Source organism: Mobula hypostoma, chromosome 3 (genome assembly GCF_963921235.1).
Source record: "Mobula hypostoma chromosome 3, sMobHyp1.1, whole genome shotgun sequence".
Classification (NCBI taxonomy): domain Eukaryota; kingdom Metazoa; phylum Chordata; class Chondrichthyes; order Myliobatiformes; family Myliobatidae; genus Mobula; species Mobula hypostoma.
The window spans coordinates 191,181,597-191,196,695 of record NC_086099.1 but is presented as its reverse complement, the minus strand read 5'-3'; the positions used below and the strand labels follow the sequence as shown (position 1 = coordinate 191,196,695).

General features: G+C 40.5%; 1 protein-coding gene across 2 annotated transcripts in view; it reads right to left on the bottom strand.

The window, feature by feature from the left end:
- The window catches only part of waca (WW domain containing adaptor with coiled-coil a), a 105,902-nt gene that overhangs the window by 28,749 nt on the left and 62,054 nt on the right, over positions 1–15,099 (bottom strand). For both annotated transcript variants that reach the window (XM_063044297.1, XM_063044298.1), the window contains one exon: positions 5,607–5,852. In XM_063044297.1, coding sequence (XP_062900367.1) covers positions 5,607–5,852 — 246 coding nt within the window. The remainder of the gene's footprint in view (positions 1–5,606; positions 5,853–15,099) is intronic.

The following is a 15,099-nucleotide window of genomic DNA, read 5'->3' as shown; positions in this document are numbered from 1 at the left end:
TCAAGAGGATGAGAAAATAAGTGCAAGAATGTAATGCTGAGGCTTTATAAAGCATTGGTCAGTCCACACCTGGTGTGCTATGAGCTGTTTTGGGCTTGTTATCCAAGAAAAGTTGTGCTGGCATTGGGGTTTCAAGAGAATAATTACAGGAATGAAAGGGTTAACGAACGTGAAGCATTTGATGGCTCTGGATCTGTACTTACTGAAGTCTAGAAGAATGAGGGAGGATCTCACATTGACCTACTGAATATTGAAAGGCCAAGAGAGACTGGATATGGAGAGGATGTTTCCTGTAGTGGGAGACCAGAGGGCACAGCTTCAGAATAAAGGGATATCCAATTAAAACAAAGAAAGGAGGAATTTCTTTAGCCAGAGGGTAGTGAATTTGTGGAGTTCATTGCCACAAACAGCTGTGGTGGCCAAGTCATTGGGTACATTTAAAGCAGAGGTTCACAGGTTCTCAATTAGTCATGACATCAAAAGGTGAGAAGGCAAGTGAGTAGGGTTGAGAAGGATAATAAGTCAGCCATCATGGAATGGCCGAGCAGATTTGATGGCCTGATTGGCCTAAGTTTGCTCCCATGCCTTATGGTCTTATTTCACATGTCTACTTTAAACTTAGTAGATTATTGTTAAACAGCTTGTTTACATGTTATAATGTGAAGTAAAAATGTGTTGGGAGTATTAGTTTGAATAACATCCTATAACCCAGAAAATCTATCTGGCATCACCAGAATCTCAAGTATGCCAGATTACTTGAGTTTTATGAAGTTTACTTGAGTTTTACTCAAGTTTACTTGAATTTAAAACAGACATCATTGGGGCTGCATGCTACAGTGTCGGACAAATCTTACCAATCCATGTTTTTTCTAGCTGAAGATTACTGAGGCAGAAGCCTGGTGCAAATGGTTGTTGTACAGTCGTATTCCCTCAGCATTCAATTGCCCATTGGCTCAGTGTATAGAGCTGTGTATCAGTGAAAGGATCCAACATATGGCTGCTTACCACTGATATTTGGGTGTCTGATCTGAACACTGACTGCCATAGAGAGTGCAGGCCACTGATAGGAACATGTATTGAGTGACTGTCCATATGATTAGTTTCTCTTATCACCTGCGTATGTGACAACTCCCCTTTATTCATTTAGTTACATGCTCTCTCCCTCTTTGAACTTGGAGGTGTATCTGTAGGTTGGGTTCATATACACCTGTTGACATTGGCCTTTTAGCAAGCTTTTTTTTTTCCCCAAAGAAGCCCCACTGAGTTGCTGTAAGTCAGTGAAGGTATTCCAGTAGTTGAGTGAGTGAATGTGGGTTTAGGGAAATACACAGAAAGGTAGCCATTTAAACTGCATTGACCTAGTTATTGTTGGGCTTTTGGACACTGTTAAAACTGCATTTCTCCAGTCTTGTGAAGAATGCACCAACAGACTCCTGACCTACACCTTATAGATGGAAATAGGCCTTCAGGATAAAAGAGGAGAACTACATGCAACAGGATACTCAACATCCGACCTGCTTTTGTAGTGCAAGTATTTGTGACTGGTCTGGTAAAGAATCTGCCCTGAAGCTCTTTTGTCTAATGGTCCCAATGAAGGCCAAACTGAGCAAGAGCAAAAAAATTAACTGATGAGCGAGTGGCATAATTAACAATATTCTCAATTACTCTTATAACATTGGGTAGCAAATCTACAGATTGGATTTGTCCTGCCTTTGGTGCACTGGTCACCAGATCTAAGAATTGTGCTTGCAAGGTTAATGCCTGTAGAACATCCTGGTGCTCCGCACGCAAAATAAATTAGTGGAAAACTACCAGCATGAAGATCAAGTGAAAATTGATAGCAGATTTGTTATTATTAATTTTCAAAGAAAAAGAATTCCTGCTTATTCTATATTTGTGGAACAACACAAATAGCAAACGGAGAGGTACCATGTGAGATTCGGAAGTAGTATACAAGCAAGGCATTGAATAGTTCATGTTTCATTTATCAATAGATTATAGTTGGAGGTTATATAAATAGTACTCAGCACTTTTTGCATTGTCAAAGCCAAGAGAAAGCAACTGTTATGGAAGAATGACCGAAAAATTCTGGCATGAGCAGTGTATTCCAACTCCAGCAACTGAAGCATTTCATTTCATTTTAAGACAAAGTGAGCTGGGCTGTATGTGAAGAAATGGGATTGGTTACAGGGATGTTAAGAAGTGATTAAAGTAAGCCACAAGAAAACAAGCAGGCTTCCATTTCAGAACAGGAGAGGAAAAGCAATAACACAAACACAAAATCTACAGATGCTGAAAATACAAGGCAACAGACACAAAATGCTGGAGGAACTCAGAAGGCCAGGCAGCATCTATGGAAACAGAGGGTAAAAGAATAAATAGTTGATGTTTTGGGCTGTCCTGAAGGTCTCAGCCCAAAACTTTGACCGTTTATTCCTTTCCAAGAATAAACAATAAAGTGGTCTTCTGAAAAGATAATCAAGAGAGCATTCAAGCTGACAGTGCTGGAGTTGAAAATGGCCACAAGGGCATGATGTCCAAACTCATTGAGAGGGATATCAGGATCTGAATCTGGTTTATTATCACTCACATACGTGGTGAAACTTGTCTTCTGGCAGCAGTGCATTATAAGAAAAAATACTGCAAGTTTGTTGTTGTTCAGTCGCTAAGTCTAGTCTGACTCTTCATGGCCTCATGGACTCCTGGACTCCTGCACAACACGCCTCCTTGTTGGAAACTGCCTCTCTAAGCTCCCCCAAGGTCAAACGCATTGCCTGAGTAATATTATCTATCCACTGTAGCCTCTGTCGCCCTCGCCTTCTTTTACCTTCTGTTTCACCTAACAAGAGAGTCTTCTCCAAGGAATCCTGTCTTCTGATGTGGCCAAAATATTTGAGCTTTTGTCTCATAATCAAGCCTCCAAGTGGGCAGTCTGGCTGTATTTCTCCAAGTATTGACTTGCTGGATCTTCTTGCTGTCCAGTGAACTCTGAACACCTTCCTCCAGCATCCAAGTCCAAAGGTGTCGATTCTTTTGTACTCAGCCTTGCTAATAGTCCAGCGCTCACAGCCATACATCACAACTGGAAGTACCATAGACTTGACTATATGGATCTTTGTAGACAATGTTATGTCTCTGCTCTTCAGTATTTTATCTAAATTTGCCATTGTTGCTCTCCCCAGAAGCAAGCGCCGTTTAATTTCGTGGCTGCAGTTACCATCTACAGAAATCTTTGAACCAAGGAAGACAAAATCTGTCACTGCTTCCACTTCCTTTCCATTTATTACCATGGAGTTAATAGGGCTGGTTGACATAATCTTGGTTTTCTTAATATTGAGCAACAAGCCAGCTTTTGCACTTTCTTCTTCCACTTGGACTAGCTTCCTCAGTTCCTCCTCACTTTTAGCCATTAAATTAGTATCATCTGCATATCTGAGGTTGTTAATATTTCATCCGGCAATTTTGATTCCAACATTTGAGTCCTCTTGAACAGCACTCCTCATGATGTGTTCAGCATATAGATTAGGTAAGTAGGGTGACAGTATGCAGCCTTGTTGTACTATTTTCCCAATCTTAAGTCACTTGTTTTTCCGTGTTCAGTTCTAAATGTTTTACTGTAAGTTGCAGTAAAAATAATAAATAGTGCAAAAGATAAATTGCGAAGAAGTAGTCATGAACCATTCAGAAACTTGATAGCAGACAACTGTTCCTAAAACATTGAGAGCACATCTTCAAGCTCCTGCACCTCCTCCCTCATTTCTCTCATACAAGAGTGTATTGAATTTTGAAAATTTTTCACCTTTTTAAAGATACAGGCACCTGGGCAACGAATGGATTCCAGTTTTACACAAACCATTATTATTATCCATAATTAAAAAAACACTCAAATATCACCCGATATAATAACCATTTCTCCACAGTACTGAAATGAATAACATCGCAAAGATGCAAAACTGTTAAAAATTATTAGAAACGGAGAGGAAACAAGTTCTGCTGTTCATAGGATATTGTGGGGATTTGTATTTAGGTACATCCACCTGATTTTTGAATTTAATAATATTATGGAAGCTCATTCATTTGTAAAGGTATTTGTAAGTCAGGCATTCTTAACCTGGGGAGGTCTGTAATTAAATATTTGAGTTTGTTTAATAATTATATTACTCAGTAAGTGCTCAGTACAGAAGGCATGCAAGTATGCATACAGTTCAGAAGGTTAGATAATACCAATAAAGAATGAAAGATTAAAGTAGTTTCAGGTCCTGCCACTCCTCATTAAAACCAAATGAAAACTTGCAATTTGCTACTCTTGTATGCAAGTGGAAATACTTAGTGCCATAATTCTTTAAGAACAACACAACTGGCAGTATTAACAGATCAAATGCACAGCTGCACACTTGAGCAAATTCATTATGGAAAGCACATATATTGACATCACACATCAAATTAAATTTGTGTATTTATTAAAATAGTCCATCGCATTCTACACCACCACTCAAGCTTCTGAGCTTGCATAGTTCTAATTGTGCATGTATGCTGTATTCCTGTTAATACGATAACTAAATTTGCTTGCAATTGAAGAAAATGTGAACGTATAATTGCACTTTGCAACTTAACTCACGAGATTGATGGATGATTTAATTTGTAATTTGATAATTCCAGATACAAGTATGTAATGTAAAATAAGATATATGCTTTGGTACAGAACGAAGTCACCAACTACTGTACCCGAGTACCTTCAGTATGACTATCCAGTTAATCCATTTTCTTGATCTTCCCAAATACCCTAATCTTTATTTTTCTTCAGCACCATATTATATGCTGGTGTAAGATCTGTGTTCATATTTGCCAGAAAATATATCCTTCCTCATTTCCCTCCACCCACACCCCCCCCCCCAGTACTTTAGTCTTTCACCTTATATTTGTGCACTCTGGTTACCCATCAGTCTATCTTACAAGCTCTCTCTTTTCATTTATCCAATCAAAGTCCATAATGATTTTGAATATGTCTATCAAATCTCCACTTAACACTGTTCGAAGAAAAGCAAGAACTTCCTCAGCCTCTCCACCTAAGTAAACTACTTGTCATTGTTATGCTTGATCTCTTTTGCAATCACAATTGTTTCAAACAGAATTTAATACCATGTGTGAGTGAAAGAGCGAGACAGACAGGGACAGGGCAGATAATTAAAATAAAACTTTGACACAGTTTTAAGAAACACCTCAAAGGAGGAAAGCGAAGAGATTAAGAGGATTAGGAACAATTGGTACAAGGATCAATTAAGTTAGGGGATAACCAAAAGATTAGCATTGGAGAATCAGCAAATATCTCAAGCAGATTGAAGAAGCTAGTGCATGGAATGATTTGAAAATAAGGATGAGAAGGCAGCTACATATTGATGAGCAAATGTCAAACCTGCAAGTCTGCCCACAGAATTGGATTGTGGAGGAATGAAATCAATCCAAATAAAAAAATTATCATTTTGTTTATCAGGAACTTTTAGAACTAAAATAGGTCTGCCAACTTAAAATGTTCCATCTGTGTAAAGCATCCTTAAACTTTGAACCTTACTTAAAGTTTTAAAAGCCATTCATTCATTCACGCTTACCTTCATTTATTTTTGACATATCCACATTAGCATTGTTAAGCTGCAAGGTGGCCTGTAAAGCAGGAAGTAGTTGCCGCAAAAGATTTGGATCCTGAAGCAAAGGTGGAAGAGGTGACTGAGGAACAGGCGAAACAGGAACAGTAGATGTAGTGGCCGATGGTGTTTGAGAAGCTGGAGTCATTCCGGAGGATGACGACGAAGGAGTAGCACATGAATGAGACGCTGGCTTCTCCACTGAGGTTGTTTCTGATGACGAAGGGGAAAGGGAAAATCGTCAAAATATGGCATCACAAACAGAAGTTAAAGAAAAACATGAAAGCAAAGACATTATTCCCAAATATTTTAATAGTTTACAAAGTAATCATAACTCTCAGCCTCCCAGGAAAATCCTCCAAATTTAATGGAGGGTTATGGATTGGAGAGATTTTCAATTTACAATGGGATACAACAAAAGTATGTCAGTAAGTATGATACATGCAATGAAATTTCTCTGAAGAAATTAAATAAAGCTCTAATTGACCAGCATTACATTGTCCTTTTAATTCCATGTTCTTTTTGGATCGAGTTAAACATGCTCATTCTAAGCTGAGTCAGGCTCAGGCTCAGTACAACTCAACAGACTTGTGCAGCAAAGTGGAATCAATAACATATAAAAGTATTACTTAAAACAGTTCAAAGTTAGAATTATTCTTTTTACAGAAATCCCAGAGAGACAAATATTATATACCAACAATGATACACTGAAACTAAGTAGAAAAAAGCAAAAACAGTTTCTTACCAACATCTAAAATAAAAGAATCAATTGAATATAACTCATGGTAACACTGCAATTATTTAATCCTTTTCCAATTAAGCTTTTCTTTTGCTGTGATGAAAATTAGAAAATAAAACCAGGATATACAAAACCTTCCCTACTCACCCAAGTGAGAACTGATGAATTCAAAACTGTTTAGTAGGAGGGGAAAAATGTTAATTCAATTATTTGTATAAGATACACGAACTACACTAAAGCCAGTTACAGCCATCCTCTAAATTGTCAGTTTCTGCAAACCTAAGTTGCCAATTGCAAACACAATAGGGTCCAAAAAAGGGATTTATCCAACAGAGGACAGAGGAACTAGTCTGGACAGAAACTACGTCTTTTCCCCCGGAATTTAACCAATTTCCCCCGGGATCAATAAAGTATGACTATGACTATGACTATTTATGGAACATTTTATGATGAGCATTCTCACTTAGGAACACTAAATAATGGAACACAAGGTAAGATTTCTCACACTACTGATCTACCTTCATTGAAGACAAATTTAAAACCCCATTTTCTAGGATGTGGTAATTGCTGACAAGTCTCGCATTTACTGCCTACCCCAATAAACTTTGAGTAGTTGGTGATGAGCCACCTTGTAAAACTGCTGGTGGACTTCTGCGAAAGGCACCTGCATAAATGAAATTTAGTAGGGAGCTCCAGGATTTTAGACAGTACAATTCAAGAAGTGCTTGTTTTGAGGGTCAACTTATAGTGTTTCCGTGTACCAACTGTGCCTGACCCCTTGATGGTGGTGTGCACAAGTTTGAGAAATATAGAGCAGCTACAGTCAACAGCTGAAGTTCATTTTCTTGATTGCAAATACTGCAGAATTGGCGATGAAGATAATGTCAGGATGGTGTCACGATAGTGTAAATCAAATAGACTGCTTTATCCCAAAGGACACCGAGCTTTATGAGTATTACTGCATTCATTACAAGCAAATGAACAGTATTTTTGTCTTCTACATTGTAAAAAACGATTTGGGATATTGAGAGCAGAGTTAATTACCACAACAAACAAAAGGTTCATCAGGTCACAGAAATTGTGGCTGGGTCAGATAAGTTTCTATACACCAGTAAACATCCAGAAAGAATATTGATGGCCAGGGTTCCACGAATTGTACAAATATCAAATGTGGGTAGTTAGTTTCTCACTTCATGGAGATGCTCATTGCCTGGCAGTTCAGTGGCATCCAGCCTCATCCCTGTGTTGGAAAAAATGTCACCAATGAAGCACTGAAGATAGGGAGGTATTGCACAATGATCTGAGAAAATCTGACAGTATCTCCTGCATTAATCTCTAATAACTATATCCATATTTGTTCTACAGGTACAAATGCATGTCCCCCTCTTTTGCATTTGGCTCCTTGATCCCACAACATGGACATATGTTATCTAGAAACCAATTCATATTTACACCAAAGCTGTGCTGAGGCTGGAACCAAAGGTTCTCACAAAACTTCAGGTACTGAAAATATATTATTGACAAATAAAATTTGATGACACTGATGAAGCTGACTTGGTGAAAATTAGCTGGATTCCAACGGCATTATTTAAGGACAGAGCTAATTTTCTGCACTGGAACTGTGTCTAGTTACTGAATGCACAGATAATTCTGCATCCAAATTCTTGATATCACACAGAGTAAATCAAAATAGCTGAAGAATAGCTTGTATTATGATAAACCTTAAAGAAACAGGTCATCCACTCAGTATTTCTGGCTGAACACTGATGAATGTACTTCAGCATTGTCTTTATTATATGTAAACTACACTTAACAGCACCAAAGACAGAGGTGCTCTGGCCTGTTCAACAATATTGCAGATTAACAGTCCAATATCACTCATCTGGCAGTCTGCAGATATCTGATCTATTGGTTGTTGGATCACTTAACTTCAACTTTTGCATATTATTTAACAACTTTATGGTCCATATTTGTTGATGAGTATGACCCCACACAATCATTCAGTCTTCCCTAACCAGAAGCCCTAGATGAATGATGAGATTTGGAAATCTGCCAAAGGACAAATCTGTGGCATTCTGGTGACCAAAAAAGTTATAAGAGGTCCAGGCACATCTCCGGAAAGCCATCTCAGAGGGAAAGTGGCTATTCAGGATGAAACGTGAATCAGTGAAGGATGCTCAACAGTTGTGGCAGGGTTTGAATGCTATCACCTCTTATTAAGTAAAATCAAGTGACATAAGCAACAAAAGGGCTTCACTTTCTGATGTGTTCAATGACTTCTATGCTTGTTTTGAGCGTCAAAAGATGGAGGAACCATCATGAACTCCCACAGCTCCCAATGATCCTGTGATTTCAGTCTTTGGAGCAGATATGCAAGCAACCCTCAGGAAGGTGAACTCTCAAGAAAAGCATCCAACCCAGACGGAATACCTGCGCAAGTACTAAAGACCTATGCTGATCAACCAGCTGTAGAGTTCACTGAGATCTTTAAACTCTTGCTTCAGTGGTCTGAAGCACTCAACAGCTTCAAGAAGGTTTCATTTACGCTAGTGCCAAAGAAGAACGTGGTGACCTGCCTCAATGACTATTGTGCAGTAGCACTTACATCCACAGTGATGAAGTGTTTTGAGAGGGTAGTGATGAAGTATCAAAACCTGCCTGAGAAGACTTGGATCTGCTCCAATCTGCCTACCGATGCAACAAGTCCACAGCAGATGCCATCTCACTGGCTCTTCACTCAACTCTGGAACATCTGGACAGCAGAGGTACATATATCAGGATGTTCTTTATCAACTACAGCTTGGCATTCAATACCATCATCCCCTCAAGACTAATCAATAAGCTTCAAGACTTTGGCTTCAATACCTCCCTGGGCAATTAGATCCTGAATTACAAACCTTAATCAGTTCAGATTAGCAACATCTCCTACACAATCTCCATCAGCACATGTGTACCACAAGGCTGTGTGCTTTGCCCCTGCTCTACTCACTTTTGTGGCTAAGCAGAGCTCCAATGCCATATTCAAGTTTGGAGACAACATCAGTGTTGTAGGCCGAATCAAAGGTAGTGACAAATCAGCATATAGGAGGGAAGATTGAAAATCTGGCTGAGTGGTGCCACAATGACAACTTCTTACTCAATGTCACCAAGACCAAGGAACTGATTATTAACTTCAGGAGGAGAAAACCAGAGGTCTTGGAGCCAGTCCTCATCAGAAGATCAGAGGTGGAGATGGTCAGGAACTTTAAATTCCTCTGAGTTATCATTTCAGAGGACCTGTCCTGGGCCCAGCATGCAAGTGCAATTAAGAAGCAAGTATGGCAGTGCCTCTACTTAGGAGTTTGCGAAGATTTGGCATGACATCTAAAACTTTGACAAACTTCTGTAGATATGTGGTGGAGAGTATACTGACTGCCTGCATCACAGCCTGCTATCGAAACAGGAATGCCCTTAAACAAAAAATCCTACAGAAACTAGTGGATATGGCCCAGGCCATGACAGATAACGCCCTCCTCACCATTGAGCGCATCTACGCAGAGTGTTGTCACAGGAAAGCAGCATCCATTATAAAGGAGTACCATTACCAAGGTCATGCTCTTTTCTCACTGCTGCCATCAGCAATGTGATAAAGGAGCTTGAGGACTCACACCCTCAGGTTCAGGAACAGTTATTACCCCTCAACCATCAGCCTCCTAAACCAAAGGGGATCAATGTTCCCACAACCTATGGACTCACTTTCAAGGACTCTTCATCTGATGTCCTTGATATTTATTGCTTATTTATTATTTCTTTTGTACGTGCAGTTTGTTGTCTCATGCACACTGGTTGAATGCCCAAGTTGGTGTTGTCTTTCAGTGATGCTATTATGGATTTATTAAGTATGCCCACAAAAAAAACCTTGGTGTTATATATGGTGACATACATGTACTTTGATAGTAACTTTACTTTGAACACACCTTTACCTTTCTTTTGGAAGGCCTAGTGCTGGTTCTCCTGCACTCTTCACCAAATCAAGGTGACCATATAGCTTGATAATAGTAATGAGGGATAGGCAGGGCATGAGTCAATACATTTCTGTTGTTGCCGATACTCCACGTCACCTAATAAATATCAAGTTTCAAGTTGCCAAACCTGTCTGATTTTATCCCTTACAACTGGAGTGCAAAGTAAGGCAGAGGGTGAAGATGAGATGTTGTGGTGATCAATTCTACAAACAATTTTACTCAGGTTGCATTTCTTGCAATTACGCTGATGATTCTATCAAGTTCCCTTCATTGCTGGCTCATGAACCAGCGGCTGCAGAACCAGTTTAGAAGTTCAGCTTTCTGCATCTACCCAGTTAAAGCAGTGGTGCTGCCAAGTTACTCAATGATGGATACTGAAGTCCATCATAATTCTATACCCTGAATACATGTACTGCTTCATCCACATGTCCACATTTTCTGCACGTTATTCAATGTGCAGAAAATTTCTTATTCATGTATGACCTGATCCCATGAATCACTGACGAGAAGAAAATACACAAAGGAGGAGAATTAGGCCATTCAGCCCATCAAGTCTCCACCATTTGATCATGACTGATTTATTTTCCTTCTTAATCCTATTCTCCTGCCTTCTCCCTGTAACCTCTGACATCCTTATTAATGAAGAATCCATGAACCTCCATTTGAAATATATCCAAAGCCATGGCCTCCACAGACAGCTGTGGCAATGAATTCCATACATTCACCACCACACGGATAAAGAAATTCATCCTCATCTCTGTTCTTAAGGATCATCCTTGTACTTTGAGGCCAAGCCCTCTGGTCTCCCATAATTGGATACATCCCCTCCACATCCATTCCATCTAGGCCTTTCAATATTTGGTATGTCTCAATGAGATCCCCCATCCCCATTCTTCTAAAGTCCAGCAAGTATAGCACATGGCCAAGTGGTTAGAGCGTTGGACTAGCGATCTGAAGGTTGTGGGTTCGAGCCTCAGCCAAGGCAGCGTGTGTCCTTGAGCGAGGCACTTAACCACACAATGCTCCAGTCTACCCAGCTGAGATTGGGTACCAGCAAAACAAAAATGCTGGGGGTTAACCTCGCGATAGACTGGCATCCTATCTGGGGGGGGGTCTCATACTCTCAGTCGCTTCACGTCACGGAAACCGGCATAAGCACCGGCCTGATGGGCCACAAGGCTCGTGACAGACTTTAATCTTTTAATCAATGAGATCCCCTATTCCCATTCTTCTCAAATCCAGCAAGTAGAGGCTTATAGCCATCAAACCCTTGCCATATATTAATCCTTTCATTTGTATAAACTTCCTCTGGACCATCTCAAATGCTAGCGCATCTGTTTTAAATGTGGACCCAAAACAGCTCTCAATACTCTAAATGCAGTTTGACCAATGCATTAAAGCCTCAGCATTACATCCTTGCTTTTATATTCTAATCCTCTGGAAATTAATACTAACATTGTATTTGTCTTCCTTACTATTGACTCAATCTGCAAGTTAACCTTTAGGGAGTCCCTGCAATTGGACTCCCAAGTTCTGAACTTGCTTCCCATTTAGTAAATAGTCTACACCTTTATTCCTTCTACTGAAGCACTTGATTTTCCCTAAGCTGCATTCATCTCCCACTGCTTTTCCCATTATCTTATTCTGTCCAAGTCATTTTGCAAGCCTACAGATGAAGATTCCCAAAGCTTCTTGCTTCCATCTGTATACTTCTGTACTGCTGCCTTGAGTAAGTGTTTTCTTGCAGGGTGGGCAGAGCATACCCAAGATTTGCAATGGTGGAGCTTAATGTACTGATTACAAAGTATATTTCTATGAGTGGGACCACGCCTGGCCCTCACACACCTAGAAAACTCAGACACGCATGTCAGAATGCTGTTCCTGGATTTCAGTTCGATACTCAACACTTCCGCCTTCCAGACATTGATGAGCAAACTCTTACTCCTCGGCCTAAATGCACAACTATGTAACGAGGTGCTGCACTTCCTAACCAAGAAACCTCAGATAGGATGATGCATAACCACACCTTCCTCCCCATCATTCTCAACAAGGGTGCCCCTCCGAGCCTTGTTTGAGCTGTACACTCTGCTCACATGATTGCACGAGCAAACACCTAAGCAATCACATCATCAAGTTCGACACTGGGATCTCATCACCAACAATGAGATGGCCTACAGACAGGAGGTGGAAGAGCTCAAGACCTGGTACCAGGCAAATAACCTTTTCCTTAATATCAACAAGACAAAGGAGATGGTTATCTACTTTGGGGGAACTCACACTCCTCTTTACAACAGCAGCACAGCAGTGAAAGCTGCAAGCAGTTCACACTCCTGGGAATGCACATTTCACATAATTTCTCATGGCCCCAGAACACATCCTACACAGTCAAGAAAGTTCACCAACACCTGAACCAAGATGGCACTGGCAATATACAGCAATATAGCTCACAAAACTACTAGATATTCTACTAGAAATATTTCTGAACTGCAGTCGCTGCAACCTACAGCCGTAATTTCCATTTAAGAAGCGTAATTTTGGACTGTCTAAACAAACTAGCGATTTTACAATTTCCTAAAGGATAACAAACTTAACTCATAGGAATGCAGGTATGGCACCTTGAAGCAGACAAAGGTTGGTCATCACAGGAAGAGAGGGTGCCAGTGTGAAGTTCAAACCAGATTAATATGCTGAGGCCCGAAAGTGGAAAACGAACCAGTGTTCAGCCCCACTACTCCTTGCTAGCCAAGATCCTTCACCCGAGTCCATCCTGTCTGCCTGCTTGATCCATTTTCCTCTCTTTACTACTACCATCAGACAGGAGTCTTGGGCCTTACGCCACCAGGTTCAGTTACAGTTATCCCCCTACAACCTTCATGCTCCTGGACCGGCATGGATGGCTTCACTTACTTCAGCGCTGACTCACTTTCAGGGACCTTGCAGCTCATTTTCTCAGTATTATGTATTTACATTTTTTTATTATTTGCACAATTTGCCCTCTTTGCACATTGGATCTGTTGGTCTTTGTTCTGTATGGATTTCCAGGGGCTCTATTCTACTTCTTTATTTTCCTGTGGGTGACTGCAAGATAATGAATCCCAAGGTATAAATACATTGATAATAAATTTACTTTAATCTTTGAGGAGACTGAAGACGGCTGGTCTATGCAAAGCAATACTCACAACCCTCTACAGATGCGCAATGGGGAGCATCCTAACATGCTGCATCACTGTGTGGTACAGAAACTGCAATGCGGTGGAGAGTGGGGCTTTACAACGGGTAATTAACACTGCCAACACATCATCGGCACCTGTCTATCTGTCATCAAGGACATAAACACAGAAAAAGGACTGCAAAATCAAGGAGGATCCCACCCACACTGCTTGTGGACTGTTTGTCCCTCTCCCATTAAGGAAGAGGCTGTGCAGCATCCATATCAGAATCAAAAAGTTACTCCCCCAAGCTGTCAGACAGATCAACATCTCCACCCATCCTACCAACCCCCCCACCACTACACACACATCACCTGTTACTTTATGTACATTACAATCTATGTACTTAGAAGTTACTTGTACATTGTATTTTATAGGATTGCTTTTATATTTTTGTTTTTTTAATTGTGTTCTTTACGCTTATTCTGCTTTTTTTATGTTGCATCTGATCCAGAATAACAACCGTTTTGTTCTCCTTTACATTTACGTACTGAAGAATGCCAATAAACAATCTTGAATCTCAAATATCAGGCTGCTGCTTGGGAACAACTCTCATTAACAGGAACATTACAATCACAGAGACACAAAACAGGAAGAGCTTTTCACCCAGGGATCCCATACTGACCATCAAATGCACTTCTAGATCCCAGATGTTCTTGGAGACGATTTTGCAAAGTTTGACTTCCCCACGGGATGATCATTTATTTTTGTGGTTTTTTTTCCCCCTATGTTTTAGTAATCAGTTACGATATTAAGTGAGTTGCTCAGCTACTTCACACAGTAGTTTGAAGTCAACCATATTTTTGCAGGTCATATACAGACCAAGAAGGGGCTAATGATTCTAGAGTTACAAGCTAGAACAAAAATGTGACCAATTCAATCCGAATCTATGGTGTTATCTGCGTGCAGTCTGAACATTGTCCTTTTCTCGTGGATGCTCCAGCTTCCTTCCATTTTACAGAGATGCTAACTGCTAGGTTAATTAAGGTATCCGTTAGTCTTGTGAGACCATGGATCTGCACCCGGAAAGTCTTCACTCTCCAGGGCGCAGGCCTGGGCAAGGTTGTATGGAAGACCAACAGTTGCCCATGCTGCAAGTCGCCCCTCTCCATGACACCAATGTTGTCCAAGGGAAGGGCATTAGGATCCATACAGCTTGGCACCAGTGTCGTCGCAGAGCAATGTGTGATTAAGGGCCTTGCTCAAGGACACAACACGTTCCCTCGGCTGGGGCTCGATCTCACGATCTTCAGGTCGCTAGTCCAATGCCTTAACCACTTGGCAATGTGCTCACACTGAAAAATTTGCCTATGTACGCGAGTAAGAATCAGGATGGAGTTGATAGGCACGTGAAAGGGAATATCTAAAGGTAATTAAATGGAGAATGGGATTGCTCTGAGCACCAGCCAGGCCTCTTATTAAAAGCAAAAAAAAAAGGTACTAATTCTGGAAATTTTTTTTAAAAAGTGCTGGAGAAACCTTCCCTCGGCTGGGGCTCGATCTCACGA